Here is an 18,972-nt window from a genome sequence, read left to right as displayed (position 1 = left end):
TATAGCCCGTACTCGCTTTAACGAGGTTCCACTGTACATATTTCTTGTATCTATGAAAATTCAAATGGCTGGGCTCTTGCTGAAAGTGTAAGGGGAGAAAAGCTATTTCTTTTGTCTTTTTGGAAATGAAGAGAAACCCTTATTGGATGAGTATTGGTAGGTGGGGACATGGAATTTACACATCATCTTTGTGTTAGGGTTGTCATTATAATATCACGTTGCCCTTTGTGGTGGAAACTAGCAGAGACAGTTAGGTATATAGGTTCAAAATGCGTATCATATTTTAGATTGAGCTACTGCCTACCCATTGTTGCCCCAAAAAATCATTCTAAGGCCTCCCACACACGTTCAGTTTGGCCTCAAGGTCTGCGGCTCCGGCCAAACTGCGCAGTCCCGGCCTCAAGGCCCAGCCTTGAGGCCGGACCGGAACGTGTATGGCAGGCCTAAGATAACAAGCATCACATGTACAATTGCAAAGTTTCCAGTGTGATCTGCTCTGCTGCTGATTCAACAGTCTTACCTTAGCCCAGAATCGAAAGTTTCCTCTTCCCTTTAAGTGACCTCTCTATTGAAGTCTGCTGTCATCAGTACTCTAGAAATAGTCGATACTGAATACATTTACATGCATGTAGTTGCAAAAATAAATTCTAAGATAACGAAAAGACAAATTATTTGTTAAATTGTACATTTCTAGATGGTTCAAAAGTATAAACACCTTAAGTAAGTTTCACTAAGGACATTAAAAACATTTTCATCTTTTATAGCATTTTTAATATTCTGGTGATTATTCTCAGGATAGTTAATTGGGTCCAAATATTGCGCTCTCTTTACATTTCCCACTAGTGGCACAGTTAGAATAGGCACAGAGGGTTTTGGGGGATAAAACCCCCCCCAGAGCTCAGAAAATTTTTAAGTATGATCTATTTTACTTAATTGGAATAATATTACCTTTTGACTAGTGTAAGGATTGATAAACTATTCCTCAGAAAGCGGTAAAACTCACCATTTTGAACCATTTATCTTGAAATTTTTCTGGGGGAAGGGCCCCTGCACCTCTCCCTTACCCTGGTGGGTATTCCATACCCCCTGATCCCCCAGTATTAATTGTGCCTAAAACCCCCCCTAGCCTTAATTCCTAGCTGCACCCCTGTTTCCCACTGATATTTTAGGAAAAAATGGAGTGAATGGTTTTAGAATTCCCATATAAATTCTCATTTGATAAATGAATGTAAAATAATTTTTCCTTTTCCGTGAACTTATTTTTGCAGTCCATTGGATTTTTCATCTTCTATTATTCTTCATCTTTTCTGGAAAGAATCTGCATGAATGGTGATTGAATCTCAATTATGTATGTGAATTAGTTACAATTCAAACAAATATTAGAATCCCTGGCCCACCCTTAATTAGTTTTCAGTCTCTTCCTTAAGCAATCAGGGCATTATTCAGAAAATAGCTTCTCATATCTAAAGGAAATGAAATTTGTAGAGTTAATTAATGCTTATGACAATGAAAATATTTTCTCAGGACTCCTGCAAAAGGATTGATGGATTTCCCTCAAAGAACCCAGCACTGCCACTCCTTTGGCTCATGGTTTTTAGTGACATGTGGTGTAAACCATCTTGTTTATTCGTATTTTTAGGAAAATAATCCAATGAAAATTATTGCAAGGCTTAGTTCCTTTTGTCTCACTCAGGGTAACCCTCCTCCAATATTCAGGTGATTCTCACAGGATATCAGTCGACAAAACAATCTGTGTCTTCCTTCTCTTCCTGCTCTTTAGAACCTGTTGGACGTGTATCTCCTAAATTTCCTAAGTTAGCCAAGTTGAAAGCTTGTGACATAGTGATGGGAGCTGGCTATTCCCTCTTGTGTGATGCTCAGGCTTACCCTGTTCCCATTTACAGGTGAGAAATTTTGTCAGAACCATGGCATTGCTCTTTTCTTCAAAGATGTGGCGTTTGGGATTCTATCAGATCCTCTGCAATTATGTATTCATCTGACTTTTACAGTAGGAATGAAAATTCATTCAAAGTTAAATTACAATTTAAAGGTTAGCCTACTCGATAGTTTTTAGGTGGTCTAAATATTGCTGTGCCATAACCACAGTGGAGTGGTGTGCTTTCCAATAAAAATGGGCTTTAATGGGTGCCACGAGATGCATTGAAACATATTGGAAACTGTTTTGCTCTATGGATGGATGCAGTGATGATTATGGAGCTCTTTTCGATCCATCACATCTCTGAACATTTTCCATTCCATTTTGTGATTTGAATTTTCCGGGTGCTGTGGCCTCTGTAATTGACTATAACTCTTGAGCTGTGGATGATGCATAATCATGTATTGCATTGCATTAAAAAGGCTTTGGTGAAAAAATAAGGTCTTCGATGGAATATTCATCTGCAGTTGTACCAATTGCGAAAAGATGGCTGGATTCTAATTTACTGCATAGTCTTTAAGAATGCTGTGTGGTCTTGTGTCACATATCTGTTTGTATTGTCATGTGGGGACCAGGAATTGATAGAGGGATTGTGGTCGAAGAAGGCATCCATAAAAATGTCCGAGACTCACCTGTGAATCTTATAAAGTGCGAAAACTCCTTTGAGGAAAAATCAATAGCCTTTGAAGGGTATTTGGAATAATGATACACACTTCGAATAACTTTTACAGAATTAATTACGACTGCGTTTATTGCCGTGTGTCACAGATACATGTCCGTATGCGAGCGTCGGTTGCAAAACACCAGTACACAATATGGCCGTTCCCGGGAGACTCCGGTGTGCTTCAGGTCCGGTTTCCCGTTCGCACCTCTGGTGGCCAAGTTTGGTACTTCCTCGAATTGTCCATAGGGTCCAGCCGGTGGCGCCCAATGTGGCGAGCTGCAGTACTCTGTTCCTGATAGCTCCACCACAGCCTTCAACTTAATCTACCACATCTTCTTATGCTGTGGAGTTTATTTGGCTTCAGAGACAATTTCTTCAATAATCTGAATAATACAATGGTGCTTGGATGCAAGGCTATATTTTACTTTGCCATGCTTAGGGTTACCCTCCCTCAATGTTCAGGTGATTTTTTTTAGTTGGACTAAATATGGAAACTTAAAGTCTTCTTTTCTGTCCTGCTCATAGAACCAGTGGGACATGTATCTCCTAAATTTTCCAAGCTTGCCAAGTTGAATACTTTTGATGTTATGTTACGTGACAGCTACTCCCTCCTGTGTGATGCCCAAGCATATCCTGTTCCCTTGTACAGGTGAGGAAATTTGTAAAAGCAGTTTAATGGTTTTAGGCTCTTCTTTAGATTAATCCAATTTTAAATTATATTTTTATGGATTTCAATCGTGGCTCATGAGGTCAGGAATGGAACTCTTTTGGCATGATGATTGTGTTGAAATGGCTACTTAAGTCTTATGTACAGCTATGACAGATATGGATACATGCTTGAAAATTCTCAGGCTGTGACTTATGCCATTGAAGGTCTTTTAGCCAATTTAACAATTAGTGAAGTCTCATGCAACAAATAACCATTGCGTGCCCGTAATTTATAATCGCACGTACGTACTTCTCCACTAAACTTTTATAATCTTACAACAATTTTCACAGCTAAGCAGCATCATTAGGTACATTTAGATTCTATTATGTAAATGTATCTGATGATTACTGTACTTATTGACAACAAAGCCCAACACAAACATCTTATACCAAGTGGAATCAGGAAATGGCAGAATCACTTACTGCATAATATTATCATAAATCAAATTACCTTAAATATTCCCAAATTTCACTCTTAAAATTACCTGTCCAGCTGAACCTGTAGGAGCTCCAAAGAAAGTAATGAGATAATACGGAATTTTTTTCCAAAAGAAACAGTGTAAAATTATTATCTTAGTAATCTTAAATATTAGTCTTAACTGATCTTAAATAGAAAGAATTAAACAATCAGTGACAAATACAATGCACTGGAGCATAGATTAATGTATTTACACAAAAAATACATATTTTGAACAATATCACATTAGAATAGGAGAGAGAGGGGGTGGGAGGTGGAGCCAAATTTCACGATATCTCACTAAGGCGGGAGGAGGGATCCAAAAATTGCCAAAATCACCTCACATAATTTATGGATGCCCCATTTCCTGATTCTACTTGAGGTAAATTTTTTGTCGAGCTTTGTTGTTAAGGAGTTCTGGAATCCTTATTTTTTTTGAGTTACACTAGATCGGTCAGTTCACCAGCCTTGTAGAATGCTTGGTTTAGTGAATTTTGCTTTACTCAGGGACTCCCTTCTCCAATATTCAGGTGAAATTTTTGGATTTTAGTGAATAACACTTAAATTCTCCTTTTAACCCTACTCATAGAACCAGTGGGGCGTGTCTCTCCCAAATTGCCTAAATTAGCCAAGTTGAATACTGATGTTCTGATGGGAACAAGCAATTCCCTTCTATGTGATGCACAAGCTTATCCTGTTCCAGTGTACAGGTGAGAAAATTCATTTAATTTGGCCAATTTCAAAACATACAGTGGAAAATAACAGTCAATCTGACAATCTTGACTTATTCCAAATTAATCATACTCATTGTCAATTCATTGTATCTATGTAGCTTATTCTCAGTTGATTATACTACACTTCTGATGTTTAGAAGTACACATTGATTCTCTGTCGGGAGAAAGTGAGAAACTTTATATGTACATGTATACGATTCATTTTAGAAGAAGATTCTCTTTTAGGCATGTGTAATTTTCAGTTACAAGAAAAGTATTACAGACAATGCAGTTGGGCTCAGTTACAAATACATTGTCAAATTTTCAATTATTTACTATTAAAAATTCCTCTTTGAAAAAGTAGTCGATGGGATTACAATTACTTTCATTTTTGCCTCAGTAAATAATGCATTCACTGTCAATATTTTCTCAAACAGGAAGTACTACAGTAGACTCTCGTTATTACGAAGTTAACGGGGCCGACAAACCGGAGGTTCGTCATAACGAAGTTCGTATTAACGTTTCTTTTAGGAATCGTCGAAAAAAATCGGTATATAAGAAACGCGTTTAAATTACGCGAAAATATATATAAATAGGAAAATATGTTTCAGTTTCTCGATAGAAGAATGACGCAATCTAGGGTTGATATCTTCCCGAATACAGTCAGTCCGATATACGAACCAGATGCGTCTCAAGACCTTGTTCCTTAGTTGATAAACCTACAGTTAAAATGAAACGGTTACTCAAATGTAATTACTTGCAAAAGCTTTGTAGTAGATTACAAGTAAACATTAATTTTTACGAATGTATCAATTACAAGCAATAATTACCAAGGATGTAATTGTTGACAGTAATTGGATTACTTTTACTTATTTACATCACAGGTAATTTTTAAAACTTAAACAGCTATTGCTGCAAGAATATTTACCAATTTTTTACTTAAAATACATGTATGGAACTCCTGAAAGTTTGCAGAAGTGACAGAGGAAACATAGAAACTAGAAACTGATACCTCAGTAGTAATCAAAACAAAGAATAGTTTTCCAGGGGCTCAAAAAATGAACGTCATCACTACCCATTTATAGCTTTCATTAAACAAATGTCTCAACTGGGGATACTAAAACTTATTCCTTCAGACTATATGTACTTTGAAGATGATATGCAATGGAATGACTGCAAATAATGTACCACTATTTAGACAGAAAATAACAAGTTGTGGGCCATCAAGGAGAGGCTGTAGTTGATGATTTCAAAAATTTCCATCTAGTTAATGAGTAAGCCTTGTCATCTCTTTCATCCTACTCTTAAGATTGTTCTTAAGACTTTTATTCCTAAAGTTTGAGTTACATTTGAGTTAGTAAATGAAGGTTGTTGTTCCAAGACTTAGTATGTAAGATATCTCAAGTAATTCCCTTAATTATGCTGCATACCAAGTTTACAGTACTTTCATCAACTTAGCAACACTTCGGGATACCCTACTTCAACGTTCAGGTGTACAATTAGATATTTTTGAACTCTAAAGTGTTCCTCTTATCATGCTCATAGAACCAGTGGGGCGAGTGTCACCTAAATTACCAAAGTCAGCGAAGTCAGACACTTTTGAGGCTCTGTCTGGGGCAAGCTATTCCATGCTCTGTGATGCACAAGCGTACCCAGTTCCACTGTTCAGGTGAGGTCATTAGGAGGTTTTTTTTTGCAGCTTTGCTCCAGTGAAATTTGTGAGCTTTGAATCTGATCCTAGCCATCCAAGTCTTTTCTTTTTAAGATATGGAAAATCGATGAGTGGAAAAACCTGTGACAATGGGAAGGTATCAAATAGAGTATTAGTGTACAGTTTACCCCTGCATTAATGAGGTGTATTGTCAGCAAATATGGTTACTCTAGGTGGTATACTTCACTTCTAGGGCTGCCTCTTCCAGGCTCATCCATTTTGCTGAATTATGCATGTATTACACTATCATTTATTGTCTCCTTCAGAAACATGTAGCACACGTGGTCTTCCAGAAAATTTTGTCTGAATATTATGTCTGATGTCTTAGGCCTTCTTGTTTTGAAGAGTGGGGATAGAAATTCCACATAATCAATAAGAACCTCTTAAACCAAAACCATGAAATAAATCAGCATATTATTATGGTCATTGCTAATTCTACTTTCTCAAGTGCAATTCCAAAAGTTTATTTTTATTGCCTCATTTGAACCCGTTTGTTGTTGGTACTGTGTAGGACATACACTCTTCCTGACAGCAAGAGATAGGAAAAATGCACCTGTCATCTTTGTCATTTATTCTCAACATTATCCTACTGCACCCTTTAGAGCCATGTCAGTAAGGTACTTTTACTGATTCAAGAACAGCTACAAATTTTCAATGGAGTGCCTACCTTAATTGCCCTTTGAACATGTTAAACAGAACATGATCTTACAAAAGCTAAATTTGAATGTTAAATTGTAAACCATCAAGTTAGGTGAATGACAAACCATTAAGCCATTTTATCTTAACCAGGAATCTGAAGTTTTACTTCCATCTGTGGAGTCATTATTAAGGAGAATGCCACCTAAGTAGGTACATTTGGAATATTGGCGATCAAATAATATATATTACCATAGCCAATTATGTATGCTAAAACGTTTATGTTGCATTTATGGCATCTGCTAGTTACAAGAAATCAAGGTGACTTATCTGGTAGTTTAGAAGTATTTTATTAAAAAAATGATCAAACATTAAAATTATACAACCGGCAAAATCAATTTTACAATTTGTTTTGGTTCATAATATTAAACAATTTTCAAAATTTCATCTCGAAATGCTTTGCATCACAAAAACATAAGTACTCGCCATCACTTTATGCACAAAATGGATTTTCAATTTCTTGAAATCATCTCTTCAAAATCAGTGGATTAATGAGCTTCACGGTAGTATTTGGCTCTGTCCATGAAGTTCCTATGTTACTTTTCATAATGACGTATTAGGCAAAAATGGGGATCTATACATATTTGGAGATTTTTATTCATTTAGTAAATATAAGACTTAAAGAAAAAGTAATTTTATAAATCGCCAGGCTTTTTGTTGATTTTCAGTGTAGCTATTCTTGCTGAGTAAATTTTCTGTCACTGTTCAGTCGCAGCTGAATTCTTTTGAGTTCTATGCAATATCTTCTTGAAATCTGCTTCAGTAGTGGATTCATTTTAATCTCAACCCAATGTTTCGATAGGATTCATCTGAGTCTTTGAGTTACTTCCGCACCCTTTCTAAAGAGTTAAACTGTAATGCTTATATAAAGTAACGGTTAACTTATTTTGTCAATTATATTTGCTATGATAAATGATAATAATTATTTTTTTAACCATTGATCCCAAGTTAACTATCAGATGTCTGCTTGTTTTACTGTTGGAAACTGAATGTTTGACATATCTCTCGTCAATAGTGTCTTTAGGTAGTGTGCCCCCCAGATTGCCTCCTCACAGAAAGTCTGATGTTATTGCCAAGAGAGAGCAAACAGAGATTGCCCTCCTTTGTGAAGCACAGGGCCAACCTTCTCTGACATTCAGGTGAGGACCACTGATTTATTTGGTTGTCCTATTTGCATTCTATTAGAACCAATTGGAAGCACTCCTCCTCGTCTGCCTCCCAAGTCCAAGCTTGATGCGGTGAATGGAGCTATGTCTTTTCCTGTAGTCCTACCGTGCGATGCACAGGCTAACCCGATTCCTATTTTCAGGTGAGAAAGAGTCAAACCCAGTGGGGTGCGCAAATTACATGATAACGATACCGATCTTTCGTATTGCTCCTGTATCAGTTAAGTTTTTTCCTTCTTGAGCTGCTGATGATTTACATGGATACCTATCTGGGCTTACATTGCAGAGCCAGAGACAAGTGTTGCACCTAAGGTTAAGAACACTAATTCCATTGGAGTTCGTTTGGTGACACGAGTGAAGCAAGTAGTGTACCTTGTTAGCAATGTTCAAAGCTTCCCACTCCCAACATTCAGGTGAGAACCCATCAGGGGATTATTTTGCTTTAGAGCTGAGATGACTCGGTTTGTAATGCTGACTTTCAGAACCTCAGGCTAGCGTAGCACCAAAAGCTATGGACAAGGATATTTCGGGTCACAAGAGAACCGTGAAGGCTAAGTCAACTATACCACTCCTATGTGCTGCTCAGGGGTATCCTAAACCTATATTCAGGTAAAAAAATGGTGTTAGAGCAAAGGCTAAATCAAGCCCCTTAAAAGATGCTATTTGAGTATGGATAGTATATATTTATTTTAGAGATGATTCCTTTGCTTATCTTAAAAGAAAACTTTATGGTGATTAGTTGAGAAACTAGATAAAATGGAATGGAGAAGCTAGTGATGATGTTGGATTTAGGAATTGAAATCAATCTTTAGAAGGCATTGGCACTCCAAATTTTTATAAATTTCGCCTATTTTCTAGGAAAATCTTTGTTTCAATTTCTGAATACCTATGTGTTGAAATATTAAATTTATTTCATAAACCTTTTCACTTGGGAATATTTTGAATGTGATGCCAAGAGATGTATGTTGATTACAGAGCCACAGACCAGTATGGCACCCAAAGCTAAAGATAAAGAAGTAGGAACTGTTAGAAAAGAGTTAAGGATGATGAAGCCTGAGTCCCTCCTTTGTATGGTACAGGGATATCCTTCCCCAGCATTCAGGTACTGGAAAAAAGTTTGACGTTGTATGCAAACACAGTTTGGCATTGATTTTACAGAGCCGCAAACCAGTGTGGCCCCTAAACGTAAGGAGACCCATGTGGACCGTGTTTTAACCATGACTGCTGCCCAGTCCACCATAGCTTTGACTTGCATAGTGCAGGGTTTTCCTATACCCCTCTTCAGGTATATATATATATGTTAACTTTATTTTGCTTTCCCTGGCTGCTACCCCTTTAATTTGGACAAGTGTTACTTTCTTAAATTGTCTGCAATATTTTGGGAAAATTCCAGAGCCTACCGCTAGCGTAGCCCCAAAGATGAAAGATGGACAGTTCACCGGCGTTAAAGCTAGTTCATTTGTGGGCAGTACATTGGTCATGACTTGCATGGTGCAGGGCTTCCCAATCCCATCATTCAGGTAATGACATGAATTTTAGCCATTTGAAAAACCAATATTATCAATTTTTGCTATCTCTTTGGACAAGCAAAACCTTAAAATAGCCACCTCAGTGAATTTTGCAACTTTCAGAGCCGCATGCAAGTGTTGCCCCAACTTTAAAAGATAAAAAGGTAGAAACAAAGAAGGAGGTGGTTCCTCAGCGATTTGCTACATCACTCCTTTGCTTAGCGCAAGCATCTCCTGTTCCTGTGTTCAGGTAATTGCTGAATAACAGTCCTTAGGGTTTGTGCTTGTTCCGTGATAAATTTTCCCGTGACTCTTCTCTCCGGTGGAGAATATTTTCCAATTATCAAGTTTAGGAAGACAATTGCAGTTGCTCAACTTTTGGTTAATAATCTCCCATCTTGTGACTGACCCCATGATTTCCAGAGCCCACTAACAATACACCACCGAGGGTGACTGGACGTAAATATGGAAGTTTGGTACTGGAAGTTCATGAGTCAAAAAGAGCTGTCATCATATGTGAAGTGGCAGGGTTTCCCGTGCCCAGTTTTAGGTAATTAGACTTCCATAGTCAGTCCCCAACTTCCCATTTTAGAGCACTTTTGCATTATCAGGTATTATATGGCTCAGAATATTTAAACTCTGTAATGATTCCAGAGCCAAATGGCAACATAAGGCCTAGAGTGTTGAAGGAACGTTTTGAAGGGAATGATGGTCAGTTAGATCGCCCTGCTGTTCTTCTTTGTCCTGGGCAGGGATTCCCCGCTCCTATCTTCAGGTAAGATAGGACCCAGACATTTAAAGCCAGTCAAAGATTGTGCTTGATTCTATCATCATTATCGTTGTAAAATTTTCATTAGCGATATCTTCAGTTTTCTATTTTATAATTCGTGAATGAAATAAATGCTAACCATTGCCAAATTTCACCTATCTCTTCATTAAGCTGTGCAATAGTTGTTCCTATACTGTTGCTGTGGTGAAGACATAATTTTTTTTTTAAATTTTGGAGAGATTTTAGGTAATAAAAACAGAAGCTCAAGGATTATTTCATTCTCTTGGTTGCTTGGATGCTTTCGATTTAGCTAATTAATTAAGGATTCATTCCAGGAAAATCTATATTTGGCCTTAAAGACTATCAATGAGGTTCAAGCTTATTATTCATCTCCCTAGTTTCAACTTTCAGCTTATTCTTTTTAGATATTTTTCTTTGAATCAAGTTTGCCATTAAGGATTCAAGTCTTCATAATCTGTGCTTGAGAAACTTGTATGCTCTCATGCGCTATAAGTTCAAATAATATTTCTGAGGTGTTGCTTTGATCTTAAAAGAGTTGGTAGCATATAAAGGTGTACTTCATATGAGGGATTGCTAGTTTTACCATTAGTTTTAGCCTTTAAATGCAGATAATAACATCAGGCATAGTAAGTTTTCCTGATTCCTTCAAATGCTAAATTTTTTATTATTGTGTTTTCTTCTGAGTTTGTGTTAGGATATAATGTGGCTGAAGACATTTCCATTTAGTATATTAGGTTAACTGCCTACTAGTGTTAAAATTAACTCTTGTTTATTGATGAGATACAGTTTACCGAAGAGTCTTAAGTTCATGGCATCATTGATTGGTAGGGTAGTACACTTTTATTGAATGAAGGTGGAAAAATGAGAATAAAGAGATTTTTCCTTTGGAGTGTCCAGTAGATTTTGTACTTCCTGGGATTTTTATTTGGCTGAAATTGCTAAAGCAATGGTAATACAAGAATTACATTCATTCATCAGGGATTATGTTGCATAGATTTTGCTGCTCTTGGCAGTTATTTCTAAAGTGCCTTATACCACTTTGGGCTCTTGAAAATAAGTGAACTTGATCCAAAGCTGTTTTTGTGAGTACATTTGGTATTACAAAAATGTTTGGATTCATTCATCTTTATTTGCTAATTGTGTGCTAGCCTCAGCCGATGATAATGTAGCCTAAGTTTCTGGAGTGAATTATATTATTAATTTAGATTGCTTGCACATTGTCTCTTTCATTGGTGGATCATTCTTTTAACATTTTAATATACAGAGCCAACAGGCAGAACAGCTCCCAAGCTATCTGGGGATGGGCTGAACAAGCAAAGAGGTTACCTTCAAGGGACTGTTTCTTTGCTTTGTGATGCTCAGGCTTTTCCTGCCCCTAGTATGAGGTGAGCAACATATTGCTGCCGGTTAAATCATTTTTCTAAATATCAAAAATACAAAATTCACATGACCTCTAATCAAATTTATATCAATATTTTCGTGTTGCTAATTTATATTTGTGGCAAATTTGTGTAAATTTTCCCCAGTAGTGGGCTCATTGCTCTGGAGGTAAATCAGGTGAGTGGTTTCTAGTTTATTAAGAGATATTGCGGTCAAGTATTTCATTGAAGTGATTTGGTATTGGGGTTCTTTCTTGAATGAATGGCTGTGAATTGCCGTGCATGTTGGGGCTGTCCGAAAATCTTTAGCATGTAAACATATTTTCTGGCTAATGCAACCACTCTGATTTTTTACCCTCATAATGAATGCAGGAAAATTTTTGGACATTTCACAAACCGTTATTTATGGCATCCCTTGGAAATTGAAGTACTCCTTTAAAAATTCTACTATACAGGGTGCTCTTACCAGTACATTCCCCAGTGTAGTGAAACTAAAAATGAATATTTATTTGAAGCAAAGAAAAAATCAGAATGTGTTACACACCATTGAAATAGGCATCTGATGGAGTTATCTATTGTCCATTGTTATTGGACGGCTTTAAAAGTTTGATTTCTGTGCACTTTCATTTAAAGTGGCTGGTTACAAGTTGCAGAACCTGGAGAGGAATCAGCTGCTGTGAATAAACAGTGCATCGGTCAGCATACTTTGTAGCCACCTTTGCATTGTGACCAACAGAGAATGTTTATGAAAAGTTGAGGCATAATCTTCCATTGAGTTTGCATTTTTTGCATTTACAGAGCTCTTGGCAGTGTGCACGCTAGTCTTGTGGGCATAAGCTAGGTGCAGCTGTAAGAGAGAGGCATTGTGAAAGCTATAGAGGTGCCCAACAATCTCAAAAAAATATGTTGCAATGAACGACCCAATGGCCTCCCATCCCATCCAACCATCCTCCTCTGTCTGCGTAGGTAGGCCTCTTTGTCTCTCTCTATCTTTGCACTTCATTGTTTACGCTCATCCTTGTGTACATGTATTCCAGTGGTGTCATTTTCACAGCTCTCCTTTTTGACTTCATTTCAAAAAATTTTTGGGATTAAGTATGTGCAACTTACCTTCGTTGTTGATCTAATCAGTAGTGATACCTCTCTAGTTATTAAAAAAAAGCCATAAATTTTGCACTATGTCTGCATTTAAAAAAATGAGAGTGAAAACTTAATCCTGTGATTTGTAAAGTTTCTGAATAGACATGAAATGGATAGATGTGAAAAAGTTGAGAAGGGGGTGATAAGTGTCTATAGCGAGGCATATAATTAGGAACTCTTCACTAATCTATCGGGAATGAGAAAAAAGAAGCATTCTGGAGAGGTAATGCCTTAATTTTTCCCTTTATGATTTTCAGGTAATAGGTGCTCAATATTTTTCTAAGATTCCAATTCTTAGATTTTTGAAAATTTTTAAAAATATGATTAAGTTTTATATTTCAAATCTACACAATCAGACTATAATTAAAGTACAATTGGCTCATTAAACATTTTTACTGATAATTGAGATTAGAGAACTATAAAAAGAGCAAATCTTTAAAAAATCTGATCTCTTCCTAACTATTTGTTATATCAGGATGTATGTTGGATTTTGTCAACTCTATTTACTCATTCCACCCAGGCATGATGAACTGTATATAGTATTCCCTTTCTCTCACTAGTGAGAAAATTGTGTCAAAATATGAATCTCTTATGATTTCAATAACTTTCTGAGTGGGTCGGAGCTTTTTAATATTTAAAAATTTTTTAAATGAGAGAGTGGTATAATGAAAAGTGGTATGTAGTTCTTTCCACTGTAAATTTATTCCCATTCAATTCTTGGAATTCGTAAACCTATTGCAATTTTGGGTTAGAAGGAGTGACTCCTTCGTGCTGGTGATGTCACATAATGAAGAATAATTTGCTAATGCATCAATCAGTAAATAAAAATGACTATGGTGCTTTCATACATAACTGTTTGGAGATCTGTTTGTATATGCATAGAAATGACTATGTTTATCTTAGTTATGATGGTTCTAGAATTTTCGTAACACTACGTTAGGGTTTCTAATCATGATACATATGTAAAATGTTTTGTATCTCAGATGATGTCAAGGACTTCATGAGTGGGTGTGCTTTAATGAGTGTGTTTTTAATAAGAGATTGGAAAAGAGAATGGCTAGTTATATATGTGGTATTTAGTTCACCTGGCTGGTGCAAAGGTTCCAACTTTTTTCTAGTTTATTGAACTGAGCATAAAAATGTGGGTCACAATAATAATATTGATGACAATTTTTTTTTCAATGTATTAAATACACTTGACTAGTATCTGTGGGCCAATCTGCTCAATGTATCATGAATGGACATTCTGAGATTTATGAAAATTAAAAGATTATCACTGCTATGATGAGGATGAAGTTTATGATAACTGAATTTAATTTTTTTTAGAATTGCTGCTAAATATTTAGATACATGTGAGCATTTTCAATGGGTGAGTTATTTTCATTTTAACTCATTAAAATGACACCACTGGTATTCTCATATAGTAATCACTAATGAACATAATTGCAGATAAATACATTTGCTGATGTATATGAGTGAGTGCTATGTTAGAAGGTTTATTATAGTCATTAATAAATGCAGTGTGCAGTAGTTCTTTTTCATGTTATGGATGTACCTTCAAAATGAAACTGTCAGCATCTCAAAAAAATCATGCCCTGTTGCAGTCCCTATTACTCGATCCGTTGGCTTCTATTTTTTCTTTTTTTGGACAGTATGTACACCCATTTTTGCTTCACCTTAGTCTAAATTTTACTGGATATATAAGTTATCAATCCTAGCCACTTCTATCCAATGCATTTGTATGCAGAAAATTTTTAATTATTTTACTGTAATTCTCTACCATTCTTAAACCCTGTATTATGCATATAAAATGATGTTGAAACAATGCTATGATTTCAACTTCAGTCATTTGAATGAAATTGAGTAATTGGTGCATGTATTTAAGTGTAAAGAAAGGAATCGCTTTAATGACACTTTTGATCTCTCAGATGCACACTCTATCTCGATGAATTGTTCCATTTTTAAGTTGTACATTTTCTACTTTTCCTTAAATAGCAAAATTAAATATGCATTTTAAAATAATACTTAAATGTTATTCCCTGAGACATGCTTCTATATCATTATGCTTAGTTACTATTTCAATCAGAATTCTTGTCTTTGAAAGTCATTATATCGCTTCGTCCATTGTGTGCATCAAGATATGATATATGTATTTTAATCACAATTCATACTTTTCTTATTGTGCTCATTAGCATACCAGTGTTTTAGCAGTGGTCTATTTTAATTTTGTTCAGTCAATTTAAATATTTTGGGTCATAGTTCAGATTGTTAACTGAGAGCTATTCACCATTGAGCATTATAAATAAAGCCCCTCATTGTGCGCAAATAATTTTTATGCATCATACATTTACATGTGTCAATATCATATGCATCATCAAAGGGTAACAAATAGTTACATACAAAATATCCTCACAGATCCATGATTTTTAGCTTCTTACAGTTCTTAGCGTGTCTTTGTTTTATTCATGTTATAGTGACAGGTGTATGTTAAAGTTATAGGTGTGGCGTTTTAAGAATTTTCTAAGATGTATTCATATTTAAAATCAGGAATTTTAATTAGGGGTTAAGAATCTTGCATCATGCGTTTTGGAAATATAAAAATGAAAAAGCATGAAAAAATTACTTTAATGTCGAATGGAATAGGCCCGCCACACACCTTTGGAAATTAAGCTTGGAAAGTGCTACACAAAAAATTCATCAGAATATGAAACACATAGATGGAAACTGCATCAAATAGTTGGGCATAGCATTAAATAAGAAATAGAATGGTGGCAGAAAACATAGAGAAAATTCAATTTTTCCGTTGGAATTGAACCTCTGGCTGTATGAATTTGTGAGACCTCTGAGCTGCTAAGCTTACTTAACCATTGATTTCATATGCATATATCCTCACTTCTATTGTCTTATTATATTTCAAATTTGTGCATTCCTGAATTTCTCTTTCTGTTTGATCATTTTTAATGGAAAAATGAATTATTTTCGTAATTATTATTATAAAGGATTGAATGCCAATACTTCTCCTGCTACTATCCCTCACCAAACGTGGTCTTCCTGCTTTCCTTCCCTGTGGTTGTTACTACATGCTTTGGAACTGTTACTCAAATGATTGTGCCAGAAATCAAGTGTAATCATAGCTTGCTCTAGTAGATCATGAACAATATTTTAATTAGTTCGTCTCCCTTCTGACTCATCAATCCTTTTTCCCAACCTTTTTTCTCCCAATGATATTGCTTTAGTTCTGCTTTTTAAATTTTGTCTATGAAGTGGATTATAGAATGCTATGTACTATTTTGGGTACCTATATTGGTATCTATACATTAGTGGCATGAATTTTGAATGTTGATTGTTAGTCTTGCATAAAGTATTCCTACCCATTAAATGCTTGAATATAAAATTTTTAGGGAATAATTTTTTTATTGTTTTCTATTAAAATATGTTGTGAAATTAGGAAAGGATTCAGATTTTAAATGATTCTGTTAAATTTTTGAGAAGGAGAGTGAAAATTATTTTTATCAAATTATTAGTATTTTATAAAATTAATCTCAAAATCAGTTATTGGACATAATGAATGTCAGATATGAGTATGTACTGCCATAAGTAAATGGAAAAAAAGACCCAAGCATCAAACTGCTCATGCAAATTAAGCAAGCAGCTGAGGGAACATACGAATAATTAATTTCATGCATCACAAAATTGTATGATATGCTGGATATGTATAAAAAATATAAAACTTTTAATATGAGAATATGCCACATGTGGTATAAATCCCAAATAAGGAATATTTCATAAAAGATCCATGAAGTTTGTGTGGCACTTCAATTAAATAACTAAATTATTTATATTTAACAAGACTTAAAGTGGTGAAATGTGTATTGTAAAACAAAATATGTTATGTTAAAGCTGACAGAATTAGTTAAAACTGCAATGGGTAACTAAGACTAGCAATTTTAGTGCTTATCCCATGAAAATTGTGTATCTAATGTGCTTCATAATAGTTCAATAATATGATACTGATTCAAAGGCAGATAATCATTAGGGTTTTTTTCTCATAAACATATTGTAATCAAGTTGTACTGGCTGTTAAGGATATCTCCTCCAGAATTAAGTATGTCTTTTTAAAATATATTTATTTCAGAGCCACTAGCATGCCCATATGCTATAGCAGTTGATTAAATAAAAATTACATGGTTGTGAAAGCAATACCCATGCATTAATGCCAAGTAGTATTTCAAAGACTTTGCCCTGTGGATCGGTTCTAGTACCTTCGAAGGCTTAAATACTGTTGTTGCTTTGTGACAGAGGTCCTTCAAGTAATGGCGATGGGAACAGAATAGAGCATATAGGCTGGGGTGGGTGTGTGTGCAACAATACCAGAAGATGAATTGCTGATAATTAGCACTCTATTTTCTGTAATATTGTGTGAAAAAGAATCATTTCAGCAAACCAGCTGATCATGTGTTGTTTGTATGTACGCACTGTCAGGAACAGTGAAAAACTACATGATTATATTTAGTTATAGTCAAATTTCATATTTGAGTTAAGTTTGTCATTCTACCTTTTCTGCGCCAATAGTTATCAGAATAGCAGTTTCAAAGTACATAATTGCTAAAGAAAATTCATTGAAGGTTTTAACTTTTAACTGGAGAATTAGATTTCAATTTTTTCATTTATAGAAGCTGAATTGGCACAGTTGCACATGTTCAGTTACTTTATAATTATATTTTTATGTGCATGTATATACAATGGTGGATTATGAAGAAGGTTGTAGATATTTGTCATTATTGCAATGCATGAATAGTTTCTATGGGGAATTCTCATAGCCATTTTAGATGCATGACGGTACTAGGTTGTTTTATTTTTCATCAGAGGATGGTAGGTATTGTTGAGGTAAGATTTATTATGTATTTTAAATGTATAATCCTTATTTTAATTATAAGCTGATTATAAAGGACAATGAAATTTATTGTTCATTATTGACATCAATGAATATATTTTTGGTACTTCTCAATGATAGAATACTTTTTACAATACCTAGATACCTTTCATAATGCAGCCTAAGTTGCTATCTGTTCATAATTAAAAAACTCACAGAGAAAAGCCAGAATATTCATTTTATGCCTTAGGTTTTATTCTTTGCCTCTTATTTTCACTAAATTGACAATTGGTGGCTTTTACCTTTAAAAGTATCATTGCATATCAACGTATCTCATTCATAGAGATGCTAATATGGATAGAAATAATATTATCGATTGCAGTCATTTTTTGTGAATAGAAAATGAAAGGAGAAAGTCTGTGAAAGGTGTGCTAAAAGTGATCTGGAATGTATTCCAATGCATCTACTGACTCATGCTTACTCTAACATGGGGCATCATAGTATAGGTAGGGAATTCCCTACAGGTAGGGAATCCAGCATGGGAGGCACATATGAGGATAAAGTTGTTTTCAAAGAGGGAATCTTGCTCAAAGAGGCAGTCACATCAAATGTTTAGTTGTACATAGAGGGTGAGCTGGAATTCTTAAAATAAAACTCCTGCACTGATCCCCTCAATTTGTGTAGTTACTTACTTGTGGTGACTTACTTGAATTGCCCTTTACCAATCACAAATCAAAATACTCCACATCAAAATTGTATTGGCAGAGGCTGGTGATGGAATAAATAAGAAATGCCAACAGACTATGATTTGGATTGACTTGGCCACATAAATCTGTCTTGTGGGTCACCTCATCTTGAATTGATCATGTATTCTAGTTTATGCTTACCAAATATCTCAGGAATTCCTGTTGCTGGGTCCCATCAATAATTATGACCCTTTATGGGCTGTCTTCTTCTATTGTGTGTAGTCCTTTTCATATATTTCACACTCAAAAGAGAAAGTGGAGACCCAATTTCAGAAGAAATTTAAATGCTGCATCTGTCTTAAAATATATTATGACAGATTATCCCCAGGAAAATATTTACTGTACACCTCAGCTCTCCACTCATGTGATCTTCTTTAATTTTATCGTATGGAAAATACTGTCTTTCATCAACACTGTTATGTTAAACACACATTAGTTGGCTGTCTACAATGTTGTCTCTATAAATTTTCAATATTTTATCGCCT

The 18,972-nt window shown here is 35.3% G+C and overlaps 1 protein-coding gene across 50 annotated transcripts in view; it reads left to right on the top strand.

The window, feature by feature from the left end:
* Positions 1-18,972, top strand: part of LOC124157505 (Down syndrome cell adhesion molecule-like protein Dscam2) — a 273,890-nt gene that overhangs the window by 119,505 nt on the left and 135,413 nt on the right. For 20 of the 50 annotated variants that reach the window (XM_046532267.1, XM_046532263.1, XM_046532262.1 and 17 more), the window contains one exon: positions 9,445-9,571. The exons of 22 other annotated variants lie outside the window; for them this stretch is intronic. In XM_046532267.1, coding sequence (XP_046388223.1) covers positions 9,445-9,571 — 127 coding nt within the window. Of the gene's footprint in view, positions 1-3,125; positions 3,250-8,084; positions 8,195-8,540; positions 8,661-9,253; positions 9,337-9,444; positions 9,572-11,613; positions 11,735-18,972 lie in introns of those variants that run through there. 8 more of the 50 variants (XM_046532277.1, XM_046532270.1, XM_046532250.1 and 5 more) reach the window with 5 other exon arrangements.

This window comes from Ischnura elegans, chromosome 4, assembly GCF_921293095.1.
Source record: "Ischnura elegans chromosome 4, ioIscEleg1.1, whole genome shotgun sequence".
NCBI lineage: Eukaryota > Metazoa > Arthropoda > Insecta > Odonata > Coenagrionidae > Ischnura > Ischnura elegans.
This window is presented reverse-complemented; position numbering and strand designations above follow the sequence as displayed.